This window comes from Eleutherodactylus coqui, chromosome 3 (genome assembly GCF_035609145.1).
Source record: "Eleutherodactylus coqui strain aEleCoq1 chromosome 3, aEleCoq1.hap1, whole genome shotgun sequence".
Lineage (NCBI taxonomy): Eukaryota > Metazoa > Chordata > Amphibia > Anura > Eleutherodactylidae > Eleutherodactylus > Eleutherodactylus coqui.
Genome location: NC_089839.1, coordinates 303,246,706 through 303,269,206, shown reverse-complemented (window position 1 = coordinate 303,269,206; position 22,501 = coordinate 303,246,706). Strand labels below are relative to the sequence as shown.

Here is a 22,501-nt window from a genome sequence, read left to right as displayed (position 1 = left end):
AGCGCCAAGTCAAGTCCCAAAACTTCAAGGGGATCCTGTCAGAATTCAATAAACGTAACCCTCCCTCCAGGTCCCGACTTGGGCAGTCCTTGAGCGCCAGGGGCTTCTGGAAATGGGTCAACAGAACCCTCTTATCGAGGAGTTTCCTCGACAGGGTTCTGATCTCCCACATCCCCAGACCCCACCGACATATCACCTTCAGAACCACGGTAGTGTAAGCCGGAAGATGCCCGTGCGGCGTGCGAAGATCCTTCACTCGCCCTCCAGTCTCCCATTCCTGGAAGAAAGGCCGAAGCCATCCCCAACAGGAGAATACCCACGGAGGAGCCCTCTCTTGCCAGAGGTTGCCTATATTGATCTTAACAAAGGTGTTTACGAGAAACACCACGGGGTTGACCATAGATAACCCCCCTAGTCTCCTCGTGCGATATGTGACATCTCTCCTAATTAGGTTCAACCTGTTCCCCCACAACATTAGGAAGAACAGGTTGAAGATCCGGGTCCAGAGAGGCTCTGGCAAAATGCATACGCTGCCCAGGTAGATGAATAAAGGGAGCAGGTATGTTTTGATCAGGTTAACCCTTTCCCGAAGAGTCAAAGACCAACCCTTCCACTAGGCCACCTTCTGAGTGGCACCATCGAGCCTGACCACCCAATTTTGCATGGGGTAATCTCCCCGGTCAGCTTTAGCTGAGTCCTGAGGCACTGGAAGGGTGTCCGGGAGACCAAATGTAGGATCTCCCCTTCCTAACCAGAGACTTTCGCACTTATCCCAGTTGATGCCAGACCCGGATGCTTCCGAGGATGCTGACGTCATCAGCGTACGCTGCCACCCTGAGGGTGGCTTCCGGCACCGTCCGATCCATCCCGACCCCCGCCATAGGCCCATCATCAATCCTCCTAAGGAAAGGATCAATGGCAAACACGTACAGCAAGGGGCTCAGAGGACAACCCTGACGGACGCCAGACCCAACCTCAAATGGGTGGCCGACCCAACCGTTCACTAGCGGGAAAGTCTCAGCCCCCGCGTACAATGTCTTGAGCCAATTGACAAACCCCACTGGCAGGCCATATCTCAGAAGAACAGACCAGAGGTACTCGTGATTAACCCAATCAAACGCTTTGGCCTGATCCAAGGACAGCAGGTACCCCTCCCAGTGACCAGCCCTACCCTGCTCCACTGCCTCCTGGACACCTAGAACAGCACTAAAGGTGCTACGGCCTGGAACAGAGCAATGCTGGGTGCCCGAGGGGAGCCGGGGTGCAAACTTGACCACGCGATTAAACAGCACTTTTGCCAGAACCTTCCTGTCCATATTGAGAAGCGCTATGGGACGCCAGTTCTCAATACGGCTCGAGTCTTTACCCTTTGACAGAAGGATCAAAACCGACCTCCTCATTGACCTAGGCAGAGTGCCCGAGGAAAGACACTCATTGAATACCTCAGTCAAGAGGGGACTCAAGAGGTCCTTGAAGGTCTTATAATACTCGGATGTTAAGCCATCCGGTCCTGGCGATTTTTTTGAGTCACTGTGTACATACATTACTTATCCTGCACTGATCTTGAGTTACATCCTGTATTATACTCCAGAGCTGCACTCACTATTCTGCTGGTGGAGTCACTGTGTACATACATTACTTATCCTGCACTGATCTTGAGTTACATCCTGTATTATACTCCAGAGCTGCACTCACTATTCTGCTGGTGGAGTCACTGTGTACATACATTACTTATCCTGTACTGATCCTTAGTTACATCCTGTATTATACTCCAGAGATGCACTCACTATTCTGCTGATGGAGTCACTGTGTACATACATTACTTATCCTATACTGATCCTGAGTTACATCCTGTATTATACTCCAGGGCTGCACTCACTATTCTGCTGATGGAGTCACTGTGTACATACATTACTTATCCTGTACTGCTCCTGAGTTACATCCTGTATTATACTTCAGAGCTGCACTCACTATTCTGCTGGGTGGAGTCACTGTGCACATACATTACTTATCCTGTACTGATCCTGAGTTACATCCTGTATTATACTCCAGAGCTGCACTCACTATTCTGCTGGTGGAGTCACTGTGTACATACATTACTTATCCTGTACTGATCCTGAGTTACATCCTGTATTATACTCCAGAGCTGCACTCACTATTCTGTTGGCTATTGGAAACATTTTCGTTGAATTGAGTTCCCATAATGCATCGCTGCAGTTAGCGCTGACAGTTCGGTTGACGTATGCCGTGCGGCTCCCTGTTTGCGCTGTTTTCTCGTGCGCTGCATAGAAGCGGTACAGGGCTACTCTCCTCCCTGTAATCCGATGCGGTACGCCTCGTTCTCTGCTGCACTGTTTTATAGCATGTGATGCTGTGACGTTTTGGTTAACCATTAAGCATTGACCCTTCCAGGCGGACACTACATTGCTTATTGTCGCAACAACCTGAGCAATCTCTGGTATGAATTTGACGACCAAAGCGTGACGGAAGTCTCTGAGGCCACCGTGCAGAACGCCGAGGCTTACGTGCTCTTCTACAGGTATTTACCCGTGTTTGTTATGATATTTCTTTACTTGCCAAAACAAAACTCGAAGTATTTGATGATTGTATCACTCACTATTAAAGGGATATTGCAAACTTTTTGAACTGATGACCTATCCTCTGGATAGGACACCAGTAGTTGATGGATGGGGTTCCGCTGCTCAGGACCCCTGTCTTTGCAGCAAGCCAGACGTCAAGATCAGTGGTCATGGCAGGAAGTAGGAGTGCCTGCTTCACTCTCATTAAAATCGACGGGAGTGCCACGCTCCTCTTACGTTTGCTGCTTCTCTTATGGACAGGACGTGACGTAGTTGATCGGCAGGGGTATGCCAGTAGAGATCCCTGCCAGTCAGTTGATTGAAGAGGCCAGGGCGTTCCGGTAAATGCTGCTGCCTCTTATCAGGCCTGTGACATCATGTTCATCGGTCACATGGCCTAATGGCAGCTTTTGTCCCATTCAAGTGAGCTGCAATACCAGGTGCAACCGCTATACAACGTACAGCGCTGTGCCCTACTGTCACTTGGAACAGCTGATGAGCGGGGGACCCTAGTTATTGTGTAAGCTGTTCATGGACTGAGCTATAGGTGTGAGAAGAGGAGGCTTGGATAACGTGGATAATCTAACCTGCACCTCTTCATCTGTTGCAGAACTACAACCCATTCCCATACTGCGGATTGTAGTTTTGCAACAGCCAGAGTGTCAGGTTGGAGACCGCTGTTCCATATAAAGATACACTGAGTCTTTAGAGAAGTGAATTCTGGAGGATCTCTAGCTCAGACAGGTTTTTTTTGCTTTGTTTTCCCCTAGAAAATCAAGTGAAGACGCTCAGAAGGAGCGGAGACGAGTGACGAGCCTGCTAAACCTGACCGAACCCAGCCTCCTGCAGTTCTACATCTCCCACCAGTGGCTCAATAAGTTTAAGACCTTTGCAGAACCTGGACCCATATCAAATAATGACTTCCTCTGCTTGCACGGCGGTATGCACTTTTTACACTTGCAAGATTTAGTTTTTCAGATCCTGTTTTGTCATGAAGTATAAGGTTGATCATAGTAGAAGTGTGAATTAAAGGGGTTCTCCAGTTGCTGGACAACCCCTTTTCAATAGGACGCCCTGTATGAAAATAATAAACAGAGTCATACTTACTCATCCATGGCCGCCGCGATCCAGAGCTGCAGCCCGGCTGTGATCGTTGTGATTGATGATGTCTCAGGGAATCGGGTGACCGCTGCAGCCAATGAGAGGCTGCAGCATCACATTCTTGAACTCCTGCCACCATGGCGCTCAGGAGAACAAGAGGTGATGCTGCTGCCTCTCATTGGCTGCAGCAGTCTTCTGTTTTCCTGTGATATCATCTCTCAGGAATCGCCAGGACCGCAGCAGCCTGCACCGCTGGATCCCAGCAACTGCGGACGGGTAAGTTTGACTATGTTTATTATTTGCATACAGGGGGTCCTGGTGAAAAGGAGTTGTCCAGTAGCTGGACAACCCCTTTAACCCTTTAACGTCACGTCCTGGGCGCATGGTACTTCACCCAACAGGATATAAACTTTTATGTCCTGTGGATGGCATGGGCTCAGAAGTGAACCTGCGTTATCCTGCAGTGAGAGCCAGCTAAGACTGACAGCCGGCCCTCACTGCAACAACGGGGATTGGTGAGAACACTGATCTTCGCTGTCAACCACTTGCACGCCGCGATCAGTGTAGATCACGGCATGTAAAGGGTTCACAGAGGGAGGGAGCTCCCTCTGACGTCATCAGCCCTCTGCCATGGCCTGTGCTCGCTATTGTAAGCGATAATGCATTGCAGTACAGAAGTACGGCAATGTATTATCAAAGCTTTTCTGGTTCAAGTTCCTCACAGGGACCTAAAAAAATGTAAGAAGGAAAAAAAAAAGTAACCAAAATCCCCCTTTTTTTGGCTACTTTCCACTCTTTGTATAAAAAGAAAACCCTAAATATTTGGTACAATCATATCTGTAACAATTAGTATAATAAATCAATAAATTGCAATAAAAGTGATCAAAAAAGCACTTTGTACATCAATACGGTACCAAAATAAACTACAGCTTATAACACATAGCCCTCGCAGAGCTCTGTCGATGGAGGAGTAAAGGTTATGAACCTTAAATGCAGCGATGCAAAAAAAAAAAAAAAAATTTAAAAAGGTAGTTGAAGGGGATCCCAAGTGGAGCAACATTTTAACAATGTCCACATGCCCACTGAGAGACAAGCCGTTAGTCTTTATTCACTCGTTGCAGTTTTTGACATACTTTTTGAAAAAACAAATTGTGACGTTTGAATAACCCTTTAATGGCGTATATTTTAATCAGGACTCCCAACTTTCACGCACCTTTCTCTGATTTGCAGGTGTTCCACCACGGAAGGCTGGCCTGATTGAAGACCTCGTCGTGATGCTGCCGCAGAACATCTGGGATTATTTATATGGCAGGTGTGTATCATGTCCGCCTCCTGGACCTCGTCTTCCAGAAGTACTGCGTGTTGGCCCTTTAAAGGACACTGTGAACCCCCATAAACTACATTATTGGGCTCAAAGATGATGGAACGGGAAGACTGGGGAGCAATGTTTCGTACTCGCTGGGTGCCCCTTTAAGTGCTTTGTCCCACGCACTCCTATGGCTTGACTCCCATTCATCTGTATAGGAGATATGCATGCAGGAAAAGTCAAGTTGCCAGTGTGGGGGGAATATGTTGCTGGGACGGGGCGCCCTGGAGTATGAAACATTGCTCCCTGTTGGTCGTAAGGGGTTAATCTGAGCCTTTCATTTGATCTCCTATTGTTTTGTTTTACCATTAAAACTGAGAACCCAGTGTCCCAGGCAATCAGTCATGTCCCCATGACTTTCCTGTTCCTGGCTGTGAGAGAGCTGGCTGCAGCAGGAGCCTCTCCTCTTTCCGGTGCCTGGCTGATAGACAGCTGGCTGCAGCAGGAGCCTCTCCTCTTTCTGGTGCCTGGCTGAGAGACAGCTGGCTGCAGCAGGAGCTTCTCCTCTTTCCGGTGCCTGGCTGATAGACAGCTGTCTGCAGCAGGAGCTTCTCCTCTTTCCGGTGCCTGGCTGATAGACAGCTGGCTGCAGCAGGAGCCTCTCCTCTTTCCGGTGCCTGGCTGATAGACAGCTGGCTGCAGCAGGAGCCTCTCCTCTTTCTGGTGCCTGGCTGTGAGACAGCTGGCTGCAGCAGGAGCCTCTCCTCTTTCCGGTGCCTGGCTGATAGACAGCTGTCTGCAGCAGGAGCTTCTCCTCTTTCCGGTGCCTGGCTGATAGACAGCTGTCTGCAGCAGGAGCTTCTCCTCTTTCCGGTGCCTGGCTGATAGACAGCTGGCTGCAGCAGGAGCCTCTTCCCTTCCCTCTTTCTGCTGTAGTACAAGAAGACCTGCGGAAAACTTCCCAGACTCACGAACAGTGATGGAAGGTTATCTCTTGTCTTATCAATCACTTGTACATTTAATGTCCCCCTTATGTTACAGCATAAGCTTAGCATGGGGTTTGTGTTACTAATATTTTCTGTTCTCACAGTCGCTCGGTTTAGGCTTTTGTTCTGACTTGAATGAATTGGAAGGGATTATATGTGATTATGTTGCCTCCAGTTTCCGGGTTCTCATCGCTCTCCAGTTACACACTAAGGTGCACATAAGGGTCTACAGTTAGAAGCATTTTGTGAGTTCTGCCCCTTTTACACGGCTGAGACTCTTATGATTCCGGTCTATATGGGCCGGTCACATCCTCCTCAGCTCGTGCAGCCGGTTTAGACTTTGTGCCAATCATTCAGTATTTCACACTCCAGTGTGAAACCCTGAAGATCCGTGTTTAAACTCCACAATGAGTGCACGAGCCGGCGCTGATGCTTATGCCGGCTGAAGCTGAACGACCAACGAGAAGCACATGCTTTCCCTTACACCTGAATGGCATATTTGCCTTTGCAGGGATAAAATCTCCTCCCGTTCCAATATTTCTCCTCTGCTAGGCAGATCTGTGAGCGGGCGCTCCTCCCACTGGGGCCGGAGCTTTGTGGTTGGTTTCCGGTCACAGTGAGTTGAGCAGTCGGGTAGTGAGGATGCAGACTGGGATTCTGCTGCTGCAGCCTGGCCTCTACGGGACACCAGTGCTGCCCACCCTATGGGCAGTTGTGCTAACGCTTCTGGCGAGATCTCACAGCATTTCTCCTTCTCCTCTCCTGCACGGCCGGTTCCTAAATACCTCCATCACCGCAGTGGCTGCACATGTCTTGCTGAAGAGGAAAGGACTTCAGCCAGGATATATTTTGAAAGCCCTATGAAGGTAACAGAGGGACTTGGTATAATCTGCGGGTACCGCAGTGGGTACAGCCAGTAAGGCCTTGATTGGAGTAGATCAGCAATCGTGCATTGGCTGTTCAATTTCATTCATCTTCAGTGGGGTTGCCGGAGATTGCAGAGAGTTAATTCTTGTCTATTTCTGCCAGCCCCACTGAAATGAATGGGGCCACATGTCCTACCGCCGCTCCATTCAGTCTCTGCATCGGTGCAGGTGGCTGAAGTGATGAGAAGAGGGAGACACTGTACCTTTCTCTGAATTGGTGGGGGTCTCAGCAATGAGACCCCTATCAATCAGACTTTTATAACCTATCCTATGGAAAGGATAAGCCAATTTTAGGAATACCTCTCTAAGTATACTTTCTGTACGAGATCCTTAACCCCTCAAAGACCAGACACTTTTTAGGGATTTTACCCATGTGGCGGTTTTACTGCTCTATTTTTTTTCCTTTAGCTGCCAAAATTATTTTTGCTGCTTTTCTTTTTCCGTGACATATAGGGCGTTTTTTATTTTTTTTTATGTCTTTTTCACTGACTTCTTTTCAGTTTTTTTTAAATTTCATTGGGGTAAAAAGCTTAAAAAAATGATTTTTTTAAACATATATGTATGTATATATATATATATATATATATATATATATATATATATATATATATATATATATATACATACATATATGTTTAAAAAAATCATTTTTTTAAGCTTTTTACCCCAATGAAATTTAAAAAAAACTGAAAAAAAGTCAGTGAAAAAGACATTAAAAAAAATAAAAAACGCCCTATATGTCACGGAAAAAGAAAAGCAGCAAAAATAATTTTAATTATTTTTATATTTACACTAAAATAAAGTATGGGAATGGGTTCCTCTATTTGTTTCGGACGTTTTGATATATAGTATGTATTGTTTTGGTTTACAGGGCGCATACGGCGACGGTTTTTGTTGGCGTCTGCTTTGTGTTGTTTTCTTTCTTTATATATATATATATATATATATATATATATATATATATATATATATATATATATATATATATATATATAGTTTTATTCTGTTATTTTGTTTTACTTATTTATGTAATCATGTTTTTTTTTACTATCTATGTCCCCCATGACGTCATGTAAGACCTCTGGGGGACATTCACTTTTTTTTCTTTCTTTATTTGACACTTTCCTTCTGTAGCTGGGGCGTCCATAGGAGCCCCAGCTACAGAGGAAAGCAACCCCTGTAGTACTCGCGAGTGACGTCACCGCTAATTAGTTTGCGCTTGTTCTGAATGTTTAGACAGGTAGGTCATTGTTGAGAATTGTTCACTTCTTGATCGCTGCTTCACATTCTATGAGTGAGAAGAGTTTAAATGTAACGAGAAGTGAGCGAGCCGCCGATGAAGGCTGAAACTGAGCGACAAACGAAAAGCGAATGATAAGTGCATGATGGCTCACGTTTAAATGTAACAATTATCGTGCATTGTCATTCAAGTGACAATCGTTACATGTAATTGGGTCTTAAGAGAAGATTTACTGATCTCGTAGAAAGGCTTGTGAGCTACTGAGCATGCCCAGAAGCCCTCCTGTTCAGGTGGAGTGGCTGTACATGGTGAGCTTAGAAAAGCCACGCTGTCTCCCGAGCGCTGTGTTGTGGGCACAGGAAGCAAATTAGTGAATTGTTCCATTTTCACTTATTGGACATACTTTGCGTTGATTAATCAAATAGGAATCCCCCTTTTAAAGGGGTTGTTCAATTATCAGACAACGTTCATCCTATACTTCCAACTGTGTTAAAATGGCAAAAATAGCAGTACTTCTGCCGCGGGGATCCAGCGCTGTGGCCCCGCTGTCCTACTGGTTCTTATTGTGGAAGATGATGTTACAGGAACTCCCCTGACCGCTGCAACCAATCACAGGCTGCAGTGTCACTGTTCTGTACTCCTGGCGTTATGCGCCCAGGATGTGAGCGATGATGCCAGGTGAACAGGTGGTGACACTGTGGCCTCGGATTGGTTGCAGCAGTCAGGTGACTTCCTGTGACTACCTATTCACAACAAACACCAGGAGGATGGCGGAGCTACAGCGCTGGATCCCCGCGGCAGAGGACGGGTAAGTACTGCTCTACTTGGTGATATTGGGCTTTGTATTGAGGGTTCTGCTCTACATTTCTTTCTCGCAGATTTGTTTCCCTCCTATCCAGACTTATAATAGTAATCTATTCTCTTCTGTCGTGACACTTGTAGATTTGGAGGGGGTCCGGCTGTCAACCACCTCTATGTATGTCACACGTGTCAGACCGAAATGGAGAAGATTGAAAAAAGGCGGAAAATGGAACTGGAGACATTCATTCGGGTAAATGGATATTTTTGTTTGGGTCATTTTCTTCCGGATTTTCTAGCGAATATTGCGGGTGGGCATCCGATGTATGGTGGATGTATGAATGGCTCTTCCGGTGTGCGGAAGGCAATGATCAGGACATATTTCAAAACCAAAAAGAATTTTTATGCAAAGTGCTGTGTATTTTTTCTTTTTTTTTTTTTTTAAATCAAAGCAATCCTCTGATTTGGGGACAATCCTTTGTCCTGGGACCGGAGCATGGAGGGGGAGGGGGTACAGTACCAGTAGTTAATTTTCTTAGCCATTGTTTAGTTCTGCTAGTTAGGGGTCCTGTTTTTGGGTGTCCAAGACCACCATCTTTAGACTACCAAATCATGCGTAGCGCATTGATGGTGGTAGGACAACCAAGACGCACTATACCCTTTCTGTGATTGCTCATATGAGCAGCGCTGGCCAATCGCAGAGCAGTACAAAGGCAGTGGCCATCTTGGTAGCTTGAAAATGGCACCTGGAACCAGTGAAACCAAATGACCACCGACTGTCAACTGCAGGTAATAAGCCCCTCCACCCTTCAGTCCCAGGATAGAATTTTGCCCCAAAACCTGAGTCATTTTAACTGCTTCGCGACCACTTAATGTAAATTTAAGTTGGGCGATCGTGAAGTGTGCGTAGAGCGGGCTCGCGAATCGAATCGCAATTATTGTATTCCAGCTCCCCAAAAAATTTGAATAAAAAGTGATCAAAAAGACATACGTTTCCCCAAAATGGTGCTAATTAAAATTGCAGCTCATCCTACAGACGAATCAATAAACGAGTTACGAGTCTCGGAATACGGCGGCAGAAAGCGATTTTTTGTTTTAAGAATTCATTTTCTTCATGCTTTATTAAAACTAGATAAAAACCTTTAACGACCCAAACATTTGGTATCCCTGTAATCGTACCGACCATAGAACAAACTTCACGAGTCATTTGACCACATTGGGAACGCTGTAATAACACTACCCCCTCCAAAAAAAAAAATGGAGCAATTGAACCTTCTTTTTAAATTTCTCCCCACTTTTAAACTTTTTTTTAAGCCCTTGTACAGCTAATCAACGGAAAATGAAAACGTTACAGCTCTTGGAAGGTGGGGATGATAAAACGAAAATAAATAATCTCTATTCCTGAAAGGGTTAAAGAGTTAGTCCAATAAGAGACCATCTGGGGGCGCACATCCAATCGCCCTGGATCCCGGAAGTAGACCTCGGCAGTTCTTGAGAACGCCAGCTACCGCTGAGTGATTCTTTCATGCAATTTGGCACTGTAACTATTTGTAAACCAAACGCTTAAAAATTCATGTTTGAACCAATAAGAGCCTAAAACACAATAAATATACTAAAAATAAAACTTCAGGATGCACAGGGTTCATATAAGCAACTTCTGTCAGTCCGTAAGCGCAGATCATCACATCATCATCATAAAAACCGAGACCAGAAACGTCTGCAGATTGACTGTTTTCCATAGAGTTTGGATGTGCTAATTAATTAACTTGCAGGATTTTAGAAGGGTCAGTTCCTGCTGCGGCGGGCTCAGACGAGGCGATTGAAGTATGATATCTAGTATGCTGTGAGCCCCGGCTTTTACTTTACCATTAGAGCTGGAGCTCGTAATATTAAGTCCCATCAACTAGTACAGAGCATGAATAACCTGTAATTACCCTTCTGACAACATCGTTAACACTTTAGTCTAATATCTGCCTTTCCACAGCTAAATAAAGCTTTCCAAGAAGAGGACTCCATGGCTGTTATCTACTGCATCAGCATGCACTGGTTCCGGGAGTGGGAAGGCTTTGTAAAGGGCAAGGACGTTGGTAAGTGTCATTTTCATGTTCAGAAGACGACGTAGTAACGGGTGACGGGATTTTCGTGAGACTTCATTTATGCAGCGACAGATCAGAGACCTGAGCAGCCAGCCGAAGGAATAGGTAACATTCATTAGTACGTCCATAAAATGAGTGGGTCGTTATATGAAACCACAGACTGGAGTAGTAGAAGGTATTGTGTCCTGATAGCAGGGCCCCCATGTGCCGGGAGGTAAGGGCCCCCTACAAGTTACTTTGCTTTTTGTCTAGGGTGTTTCCCATCCTTTTGAGGTACATATGCTAAAACTTTTCCACCCGCTGTCCATGCCAGTAGCAGTTATCTACCGCCCCGCAGGTTCTCCTGGCCTGTTTCTGGATAACTTTGCCGCCTGCCTTCTCCACTTCCTATACTGCAAAATCCCAACCCTCATCCTAGGCGACTTTAACATCCCCATAAATGACCCCAACTCCCCATCTGCCTCTCAGCTTCTATCACTTACCTCCTCCCTTGGTCTCTCACAACTCACAGCCTCTCCGACTCAAAGGGATGGCAATACTCTGTATCTGGTCTTCCGCCATCTCTCTGTGACGCTCCCTAACATCTCTTCAGACCTTCCTACTTACCATACTTACAGGAACCTTCAGGCTGTTCACACCCAGGACTTTGCTGAGTCCCTACAGTCCTCTCTGTCCTCTCCTGCCCCAACCTGGCTGCCGCACATTACAACACCACTCTCAAACATGCCCTGGATGAAGTGGCGCCCCCTGTGACCAAGGCCATCTGATTCAGACTGCGGCAACCATAGCTCACGCCTCAAACGTGCTTCATCCAGCGTTGCTCTAGATGTGCTGAACGGCTGTAGAGAAAGTCGCAAAAGTCCACGGACTTTTCCATTTCAAATTAATGCTCAGAACCTACAGCCTCGCCCTCCACCACGCCAAACAAGTCTACTTCACCTCTCTCGTGACCTCACTATCTCACAACCCTATACGACTCTCTGACACTTTCCACTCCCTTCTCAGCCCTAAACCGCAGCCCCCGGTGATGGATCTCAGTGCTGAAGAGCTGGTCGCTTACTTTAAAAAGAAAATCAACATCTGGCAGGAAATAAACTCCCAATCCCAGACTAGCTCCGACCCTAGTCTCTTCAGTACTGCATCTAACTCCTGCTTACTGCCTGTACTTAGACCAACGACAGAGGAAGAAGTCTTCAGATTGCTTTCCTCTGCTCGCCCCACCACCTGCGCTAATGACCCTCTCCCCTCACACCACCTCCGGTCCCTCTCCCCTGTGGTTATCTCCTATCTCACCACTATATTCAATCTCTCTCTGACCTCTGGCATTTCCCCCTCCTCATTCAAACACGCTATCATATCCCCACTGCTAAAGAAACCGACTTTTGATTCGTCTGATGCTGCAAATTTGGCCCATCTCAAATTTCCCCTGCATCTCCAAACTACCAGAATGCCTGGTTTACTCCTGCCTTGTAAGCTATCTATCAGAAAACTCTCTTCTTGATCCCCTACAGTCCGGTTTCCGACATCTACACTCGACAGAAACCGCCCTGGCTAAAGTCTCAAATGACCTCCTGAAGACTAAATCAAGGGGCGATTACTCCCTACTGATCCTCCTCGACCTCTCCGCAGCATTCAACACTGTTGACCACAAACTCCTCGTTTTGCTTCGCTCCATCGGCCTAGAGGACACTGCTCTCTCCTGGTTCTCCTTCTACCAATCTGACCGCTCATTCAGCGTCTCCTTTGCTGGCTCTACCCCCTCTCCTCTTTTTCTTGCTGTTGGGGTCCCCCAGTCCTCGGCCCCCTCCTCTTCTCCATCTACACAGCCCCCATTGGACAAACCATCAGGAGTTTTGGCTTTCAGTATCATCTCTATGCTGACGTTACCTAGTTATAACCTCTTCCCGTGACATGACAGCGCCAGTCCTTCAGAACGCCACTGACTATCGTCTCTAACACTATGTCCTCTCTCTACCTAAAACTGAACCTCTCAAAATCTGACCTCCTGGTGTTTCCGCCCTCCACTAACCTCATCCTGACTTCTCCATCTCAGTGTGTGGCATCATAACTCCCAGCATGCCCGCTGACTTGGGGGTTATATTCCACTCCGATCTCTCCTTCACCCCCTACATCCAATCTCTGGCTCGAACATGTCAGCTGCACCTCAAGAACATCACAAGGATCCGCTCTTTTCTCACCGTGGACACGCTAAAAATGCTCACTGTTGCCCTCATCCACTCACGGCTTGATGATTACAACTCGTTGCTGATCGGCCGCCCCTGCACCAGACTCTACCCTCTCCAATCCATCCTGAATGCGGCAGCCAGGCTCATCTTCCTGTCCAGCCGCTACTCGGACGCCTCTGCCCTGTGCCGGTCACTGCACTGGCTGCCTGTTAAATACAGAATCCAATTCAAACTCACCACCCTCATCCATAAAGCCCTCCACAGTACAGCGCCCCCTATATCGCCTCCCTCATCTCAATCCACCACCCAGCCCACGTGCTCCGATTGTAAAATCAGACTGAGCGCCCCTTTAATTCGAACCTCTCGTTACCGCCTCCAAGACTTCTCCAGAGCAGCACCTGTCCTTTGGAACGCACTACCCGAAACTATCCGGGCAATCCCTGACACACACAACTTCAAACATGCTCTAAAAACACACCTCTTCAGGGAGGCATACCATATCTCCTAAACCAAACCCCTCTGTAGTCCCCTGATAACATGCTCCCTGTCCTACTGAAAGCGAACCCTGCTGGCTGTAACCAACCGCCCCCTGTAGTCATGCCGATTCGGCCACTATATGGCCTAAACATTGTCTATGTGTATAGCACCCCTCACTCTCCACCCCGCCATACTGCGCACATCTCCAGCCCTTTACCTTCTGTACCACCCCATTACTTGTAGTATGTAAGCTCGTTGCAGCCCCGCACCCCTACTGTCTCCATCAACTGATTACTATGTAACTGGTGTTTTTGTATCTTTGTTTCTCCCCTATTCTGTAAGCTCCGCGGAATATGTTGGCACTATATAAATAAAGATTAATATTTACACGGGTCACCTTATTAGAGACCCCCATCTAGTAGCGCGTTGGGCCTCTTTTGGCCTTCAGAACTGCAGCAGTTTGTTGTTGCATCCATCCACCAGTATCACAGCAGCCAGGGTGTGCCAAGAAAGATTTCCATTCCGCACCATTACTTCACCTCCTCTGGCCTTATGGGAAGGGGTCATCTACTTGTGCTGCTTGCACAAAATTCTAACATCCGATCAGCACGGTGCAGCAGAGATCTGGATCCAGTGATGTTTTTCCCCTGCTCAATGATTTAGTTTTTGTGCTCTTTCGCCCGCTGGAGTTTTGACTTTGTTTCTCTTAGACACAATGCTGCTGGAACTGGGCATGTGCCGTACGTAGCCCATCCGTGATAAGGAATGCCGAATTGTGCATGCTTACACGTTACTTGTAGCACCAGCGCTGTATCCCCTGCTCCTGACTGTGCAGCACCTGTTGGTCAGAAACCTTCTTGACATCCTCCTCTGACCCCTTTTGGCGACAAGTAATTTCCATGCACAGGATGCCTTTTTGCTGGACTTTCCTAAATCACACCATTCTTAGTATACTCTCCACACTGATACACGATTAAACCCCCCCCAGGGTTGGCAGTGACATCCCGGCCCGGCTATGACTGATGACCGGCCTCGTTGGAAGTCGCTCCGATCGCTGCATTTTCCCATCTAATGTGGATTTACACTGAAACTGATCCACCGAAGACTTGTCACGGGATTTAATGCTGCGGGGTCACAGGGGAAATTTCCATACAGGGAAGCTCCTATCATGAAAGAGATGGGTCCTCTAATACGGTGTCATTCAGTGTAGATGCAGGCTTGGGCAGTGAGACTCCATACTAGGAGATGAAATGTTTCCTGATCCTACATTGTGTTTTCGCAGATCCTCCTGGTGCGATTGATAATTCAAAAATAGCAGTCACAAAGTGCGGACATATAAATCTAAAACAAGGTGAGGGATTTCTTACATGTTACGGTATTACTTGATTTAGTTTTGTGAATCACAAGGCTTCCAGCCTCTGGACATCTGTCGGGGGCAAAAAGTTTTGTATTTTTCACTTTAATGCAGGTATTTTGGGTTAACGAACCTTTTTGCAATTGGGGTTAATTAAAAAATGTTTGCCGTGTTTTATCTTCTGCAGCTCCTACATATCACCGTATATAGAAACTGCAGTCTAAGACTCACTGAGGCTGGACTGATGGCTTATGGACCTTTTACGTGGGTCGAAAGGCCGGGTAAACAACTGCACGAGCGCTGGCGTCACGTCATTAGCCCTCGTGCAGAGCGTTTACACTGACAGACCTCACCGCTGGATCGTGGCCTTCTCGCTCAGCACGTCACCTTCTATGTGAAGCCGAGAGCGTTTACACAGAACGACAAGACCGCCATCCACTGATGGGGTTTAGGCTAACTTAAAGTCTGCGATTAAGAACCTGTGAGCGATAATCGTCCTATATAAGGCCAGTCTCACACAACCGGGTTGGAATTGCGGAATCCGCGATCGTCACCCGCACGGGTAATTCGCAGTATTCCACAATCATTGAAAAAATGGAACACTCGCACGTCCACTCACATGAGCGCAGAGCGATTGCGATTTCCGCTCGCGGGAATTCAATTGCTGCATGTTCTATTGTAGTGCGGATTCCGCACAGACTGCTTCCATTGAGGTAGATAGAGGCCGTCCGACCCACAGCCCATCCACAATTGACATTGCGGATAGGTCGCGGGTACCCGCATGAATCGCATAGTGACAGTGTGAAGAAAAAAAATCTGTACTGCGCATGATCGGCGGTGTTTTGCCACGGTCATATGCAATTCTGAAAAATGCAGGTATGCGCGGTCGCTGGGCGGATTCCGCTGCGGACTCCAACCCGTTGCTGTGAGACCGGCCTAAATGGCCAATAGTTTCCCTCTGCTCTCTCCTCTCCTGCACCTTCTTATCAAATCATCTATGATCGCAACAAAGTTTACCTGTTGTGGCCACAAACTTGCTAATAAGAAGCCAGAGGGGGGAGAGCCCCTCTAACAGCCCCCTATAGACACCATTGCTTTGCTGATCCTTACTCTTGTGCTGTATGTCCTACAGGAGCAGATTCCGGGCAGATATCAGAAGAAACCTGGAGTTTTCTCCACTCCATCTACGGCGGCGGGCCTCAAATTACCCTGAGACAGACTGTCCCGGTCCCCGAATCCGACGCCGAACAGTCGGAGGAGAAGATTGACGTGGAGACACGGAATGTATAATGTGCTTCATCCTCGGAGTCGCTGATATTTTACTTCCCTGATTCCTACTCTTGACATGCATTCCTTCAGTTCGGCGCTACAATTAGGCGTTTATTACTATTTTTAGTTGTGATTTTAAGTGTCCTATTTATGTTTTTTTTTTTAAGACTGAGCGGAGAACCCGAAGGTTTTATTATTTTTTTTTTCGTTTTATATGTATTTTTTTGTTTGTTTCAGACGACCTATGTAAATGTAGTAAACTAATTCTTTTTAATCTTCCTCTTAATCCTGCCGACTTGTAAATAATAACCAAAACCGAATCTGTCCGTGGCTGCGGGGAGCTGCAGGGCTGCGCATGTCATCAATTCTGCAATGCCAATGTGATTATAGGAGCGATTTTCCCCCGACCCTATTCGCTGCCCCCATGTCGTCAGGACCCAACTCCTCGTCAGCCGGGAACATTGTGTGTGTATAGACCGATCTCGTGGACCCCCTTTATATTTTCCCCCTTTTATTTTGTATATTTAAGTCATGGCGCACTTTCTCGGAGTGGGCCGTACAAATAAGCTAAGCACTTTTTTTTTTTTGATTCCGCCTCGTTCGTTCCCTTTACCCTCTAAGATAGTGTATTTTTCTATATAGTACAAATAAGGTAACTCGGCACACTCGTCAGGTTTTGGGGGGGCCCTGCAATCCCATAAGGAGAAAAAAAAAAAGAACATGAAGGAATGGCCAATTACCTGGTGGCTTTTATTTTTTATTTCGTATGTCCTCGTGCATGGCGGCATGCCCCGAAGTAACAGAAGGACGAAAATGGTTTTATTTTAGTAATGATGATGCGTTGTCTGTATATTTATAGAATCGAGTTTATTTTTACCAGTTTTTGCCAACGATGTTCTCCAGATGTAGAGATCTACATTAGGCCCGAAGAGCACAGGTTCAGGAAAGTGTGACTTGCCCCCATGTATAGAGGTTACCACCTCCCCCCCCCCCCTTAAAGTGGACCAGCATAGAATAAGACAGCACAGTGGAACCAGTCTGAAGTTTACCCGAAAGCACAACCGATCGTTTACGGTCGCAAAAGAAAAAAAGCAAACATTTGTACAAAGGTTGGTGATTGTCGCTGTCATAGAGTAGTCTGCACTCTGCAAAATCTAGGATTTCCAATGCCTAAAGTAGACAAGACCTCCAGTAAAATCCGGGAAACATTACTTATCGCCTCAGAAGAAAGCAACACATTTGTCGCTAGTACAAAAAATGGCGCCCCCTATGGCTTCTATATGGTTAATACTACGTCGAAGCGGTCTGGGAATTCAATACACATTTTGGGAAGAAAAGTGGTATAGGTACTAGTGATGTGTACTGTTAACCCTTCCATTGCTGGAAACCCTTGGTTGGGATTACATGGTCATGTACCCTCTCTTCGTAGAGTACAAACAAAAGTCAACAGTTGTTTAAAGCGACCCTCGCATCCTACAACTGGAGGGAACTGTTATATTACCTGCTGCTTTCCTTTATCCCCAAACAGCCACCAGTTCGTAGGGCCCCGCGCCGCTTTTCAGGCTACCCGATGCACCGTGCATCAATCAGCCACTGCATTCTGCTTTCCGATTGGCCAGGGCCGCTCATGTGAGCAGCAGCGCTTGCCAATTAGAGCAGCGGGTAGTCTTTTAGACCTCAGATATCAGTGGTGTGCATCAGGTAGTCGGAGAAAAAGTGCAGCCATCTTGGTTTGTCCAGGACTGGAGGGTCTCTTTAAGTGGCCGTTTACTTTGCACAACCCCTTTTTTGTTAGATGGAGACCCCATGGTTATCGGATCACACATTGTCCAGCTGCTAGGACCCCAGCGATCAGCGATAATCTTTGGTGGAATCTCTGACGCGAAGTGTTCAGTTTCCCTCCAGCGCCTCCACAGGAGAAATTTAGTATTACACAGTTCTCATTGAAAATAATGGGCTGTCTGTGTAATGCATGGATGGGCCGAGTCCTCCAGGCTCTCTTTGTAGCCTTTCTATTTTCTGGCAATAGATGAGGGTCCTGAATAGGGGACCCAACCTGTTAATTCACTAATAGGGTATGGGTTTTCTAATTCGCACAATCCCTAATGGTGGACGGGAGTTAATATAACTAGTTAGTTCATCCCAAGAAAGCTGGGCAGAATACAAAAGTACCCGCAGGCGAGGAGTTAAAATGGAAACCTCTACTCAGAATTAAAGAAGGTTGTCCAGGTCTGAACTATTGATGACTTAACCTTGGATTAGTCATCAATAGTTGATTGCCGGAGGTCGTGAATCAGACCCCCACAGTCAGTGTGGATAGCGTCAGAAACTGACAGCTCCTTTCACATTGCAGCGGCCTGGGATGGTATTGCATTGAATTCAGTGGGAGCTGAGCCTGCAGTACCAACTCGGGCCACTCTAATGTGTATGGAGCTGTCTACTTCCGGCTCTACACATTGCCTGGGCAAATGCTCATTCGTCAGCTAATTGTATCTTTTGTGAACATAAAAAGGCTCGTTAGTCGTCTGCAGCCGACTAATGATGGATGTATAAAGACAAATAACCATATTGATGATCGTCCGTTTCCTCACAGCCCTGGATAAATCATGATGTCCGCAGCATTTCTCTGACTACCTGATGCACACCGTACATTACTATACGTTATTAGTCTAAGGTGCCACACCTGCTTTGATTGACCCGTGTTGCCCACATGAGCGGCGCTGGACAGTCAGATCAGCATGTGGGGTCTTAGACGTGGATATATACCAATGTACAGAGTATATCATGTAGTCAGAGGAGCCGTCAGCCATCTTTGTTTGTCCAGGATCGGTAGCATCGCTTTAAAAGATAAATATGCCCCCTGTAATATAGAGAAGGCGCTTTGTATTATCTTGATTTTCCAAGACCGTGTGCCACTCTTTTTATGCCAGGCATTATTTATTGGGGGCCGCTATATCTTCTGATTGCGCCCAGATGCCCATAGTGCGCTGTTAAAGTGGTCATCCAGGATTAGAAAAACCTGCTTCAGAGCGCCAACCCGTCGGCGGGTGTGTTTAGTGGCTGCATTGAGGTGGACAGGCTTGGCGCCCGTTTTGGAAGGAGGATGCTGCGTTTTTCTAGTGCTGGACAACTTCTCTAACTTCTCCTAAGAGTAGCGCCTACTATGTACAGTCCCTAATATTCTCTCTTCCGGCTCTGCGGGGAGGACTTGCTGCTGGCCGCGGGTGAAGCGCCTCTGCCACCCACACATGACCACTACCATAGAAGCGACAGCGCAGGTGCCCAGCAGCCCATTGCTTGTCCTTTCTCTCGCACAGATGCAGTCGTTGGATGGCTAGATGTGATTGTTAGCATGTTGTGAATGTTCGTTATGGATTATTTAATTAATCATTGTAAATCATCAATAAAAAAGGACAAGTTTACCAGCAGGTCTGTGTGATTTATGTGCCGGCCCACACGGGGTTAATTCTGGGGGATCCTGCGTACTCTCTGCACTGAGGCTTTTACTCCGCAGACACGGATTTCTTCATGCATTCATTTATAATTTCACAAAGGCCATTTTCACGCGGCTGAGAAAATGGCGCAAGATTTGTGCGTTGCAAGATGCAGGAACATGAGCCCCATGAGCGATGTTGGCTCGTATTGCACCACGATGTGGGAAACAAATCGCGGCACGCCGTATCTTTTGGGTGTGCCTTTGCTTGGCATTGCCCATTGTTTTCAATGGCGCCGGTGCTAGGTGCCCGCTATGCGATGCAAGGTTTCCCCATTAGAGAAGCTCTGCGAGCCGCCGCTGACAGCTACATCCCCTCAGTGATGCGAGGCGGCGAATGTGATATTGAGCCGTGATTCACAAGATCGCACTCGCCCGTGTGGAGGGAGCCTTAAAAATAAACATTGCATACTGGAACTTGTAAGCCCCCCTTCTGATGGTGCTCACATCTCCCAGTGTTACGCTGTTCCAAATGCTGCGCACCATTTTACCCCCATGTCTTCTGGGTGTCTCGCTTCCCCGTCCTCCCTACTACATTTGCGCTGCCTCCGACCACCACATGCTCAATCAGGTGCTTCTTATTTTTTTTAAACATTCTCTTTTTTTTGTTTTTTAGTTTTTCCGGAATTTTACAAAAAAAGACCAATTTTAAATGAGCGTAAATGAAATAACAAGTAAGGGTGGTCTCACATCTGCGTTGTCGGTTTGTCTTTCCAGTTCCGTTTGGGGAGCTGGAAAGGAGAATCCCCAAGGCCGAATGTTCAGGACGAAACTAAACCTCGCTGATAGGACCCCATTGATTATAACGGGGCCCGTTCACTATGTGCTCAGCTGCCAGCTTCCGGTATTTTGTGCCAGATCTGCAGCAGAACCTCTGAGGTCCAAACGCAGATGTGAGACCACCCTAAGGCTGGGTTCACACGGGGCAGATTTGCCGTGGAAATTCTGTCCGAAATTTCGCCGTGGCAAATCCGCCTGCGGCCGCTAATCCTGGGATTAGCCAGCCATGTGGACGAGATTTCTCAGAAATCTCGTCCACACGGGACGGCAAAGCCGGCACTGCGGTGCGGATTAACCGGCCCCAGCATGCTGATTCTTCTTCTTCCTCCGCTGCGGCCGCGCTCTCCTCTATGGGAGCACCGGCCGCAGCGGAAGAGCGAGCACCCGGGCCGCTTCAAAACCCGCGACTAAGTGCCGCGGGTTTTGAAGCAGCGCTTCTCCCGGCAGAAATCTCACTTTTTTTGCTGCGGCCAAACCGTGAGATTTCCGCCGGGAATCCGGCATGTGAGAACCCAGGCTAAGAGCTGCCTGACGCAGTGGGCATATATTGGGTCTATATAATAACACATCTGTAGGAACCAAACCAATAACCACACCAAAACGGCAAACGTTTTTGGCTATGGCAGCAAACAGTCCATCAACTTTCAGTATAATCTCCACCAAAAACTTGTATAGCTTGTAGCTCCAAACACACTTCAGCTTCTACGGAAGTTTCGCCAGATGACCTGAATGTATTAAAAGGCTTGTGCCAGCTTACTACGCTGGCAGATGGGCGCATTAGACGGCTGTTTTATATGCCAGTCTAAGTAAATATGCCCCAGTGTCTGCAACAGACTGCGGATACATGGGGGAATTATTCTTTGTATGGGACCGGGGTGGTGATGCCCGACTGCCAGCTCAGACCGGAAGCTGGCGTCTCAACAGAATACGATATTGGCAGAGACTCACTGAGCGGCGCCATCAGGGCAGCAGAATATCAGAAATGGAATCCTATTGCGGTACGAGCCGTCTGCCCAAATGGAGGACATTGTAACCCAACAACGCCTTTATCCCTTATCCACGAGGGCAGTGCCATGCCATTCATTTGTATGGGGACATGGGCGAGTGCCACGTGACTGTATGCTATCATCTCTCCTTTCATTCCGGTGTATACAGGTGGCTGGTTCAGTGGTTGGACCCCAACAATCAGACATTTATCCCCTATCCTGTGGGCAGAAACAAGAAGCAGCCATGTTTTCCTACTCCAGTATGAGCCCGTTAAGTCTAAGCGGAACACAATGGGGGGAATCTATCAGTAAGACCTTGTTGCCCATAGCAACCAATCGGAGCTCTGCTTTCATTGTCTCAGCAGTGTAACAAATAAACTGCATTTTGATTGGTTGCTATGGGTGACCAGAACAGTCTTGGGCCCTATTCACACCGGTAATATGCAGAGAGTAGAACACATTGATTTCAATGGGTTAGTTCACATGCACGTATTTTTCCTGCGCCTTTCGGTCACGCAGCGTGCTCTATTTTTTTGCGCATCTGTACACCAAAAGATCCTAAAGAAGTCGAGATGTGAAAATAGATGCGAGACGCCAGGAGATGAAACGCTGCGGGATAAGACACACCCAGAAGTCCGCCAATGAGTCCGTTTAATCTGTGTGTATTTCGTGGCCGTTCGCAGATGTACACGCCCTGTGGGCGCAAATTAAGGCAAATACGCTGATATTTGGAGGGGGGAGCATTGTTCATTCTGCAATAATGCATGCACATACACTAATGCTGGGTCCCACCGGACGGCTTCACAGCGCAAAGCTTGCGGTTTTGCCACAGCAAAAAAAAATGTGTAATAAGCGCGGCTCCATAACCTGTCGCACTTAGCCGCAGGTTTTGGAGCGGCTTCGCCGCATGCGTTTCCGTTGCAG

The 22,501-nt window shown here is 47.3% G+C and overlaps 1 protein-coding gene across 2 annotated transcripts in view; it reads left to right on the top strand.

The window, feature by feature from the left end:
* The window catches only part of USP33 (ubiquitin specific peptidase 33), a 56,465-nt gene extending 36,725 nt beyond the window's left edge, over positions 1 to 19,740 (top strand). For both annotated transcript variants that reach the window (XM_066597813.1, XM_066597812.1), the window contains exons 18-24: positions 2,413 to 2,539; positions 3,350 to 3,519; positions 4,911 to 4,992; positions 9,081 to 9,189; positions 10,921 to 11,023; positions 14,978 to 15,046; positions 16,182 to 19,740. In XM_066597813.1, coding sequence (XP_066453910.1) covers positions 2,413 to 2,539; positions 3,350 to 3,519; positions 4,911 to 4,992; positions 9,081 to 9,189; positions 10,921 to 11,023; positions 14,978 to 15,046; positions 16,182 to 16,339 — 818 coding nt within the window. In that variant the 3' untranslated portion in view covers positions 16,340 to 19,740. The remainder of the gene's footprint in view (positions 1 to 2,412; positions 2,540 to 3,349; positions 3,520 to 4,910; positions 4,993 to 9,080; positions 9,190 to 10,920; positions 11,024 to 14,977; positions 15,047 to 16,181) is intronic.
* Positions 19,741 to 22,501: the final 2,761 nt, after the last annotated feature.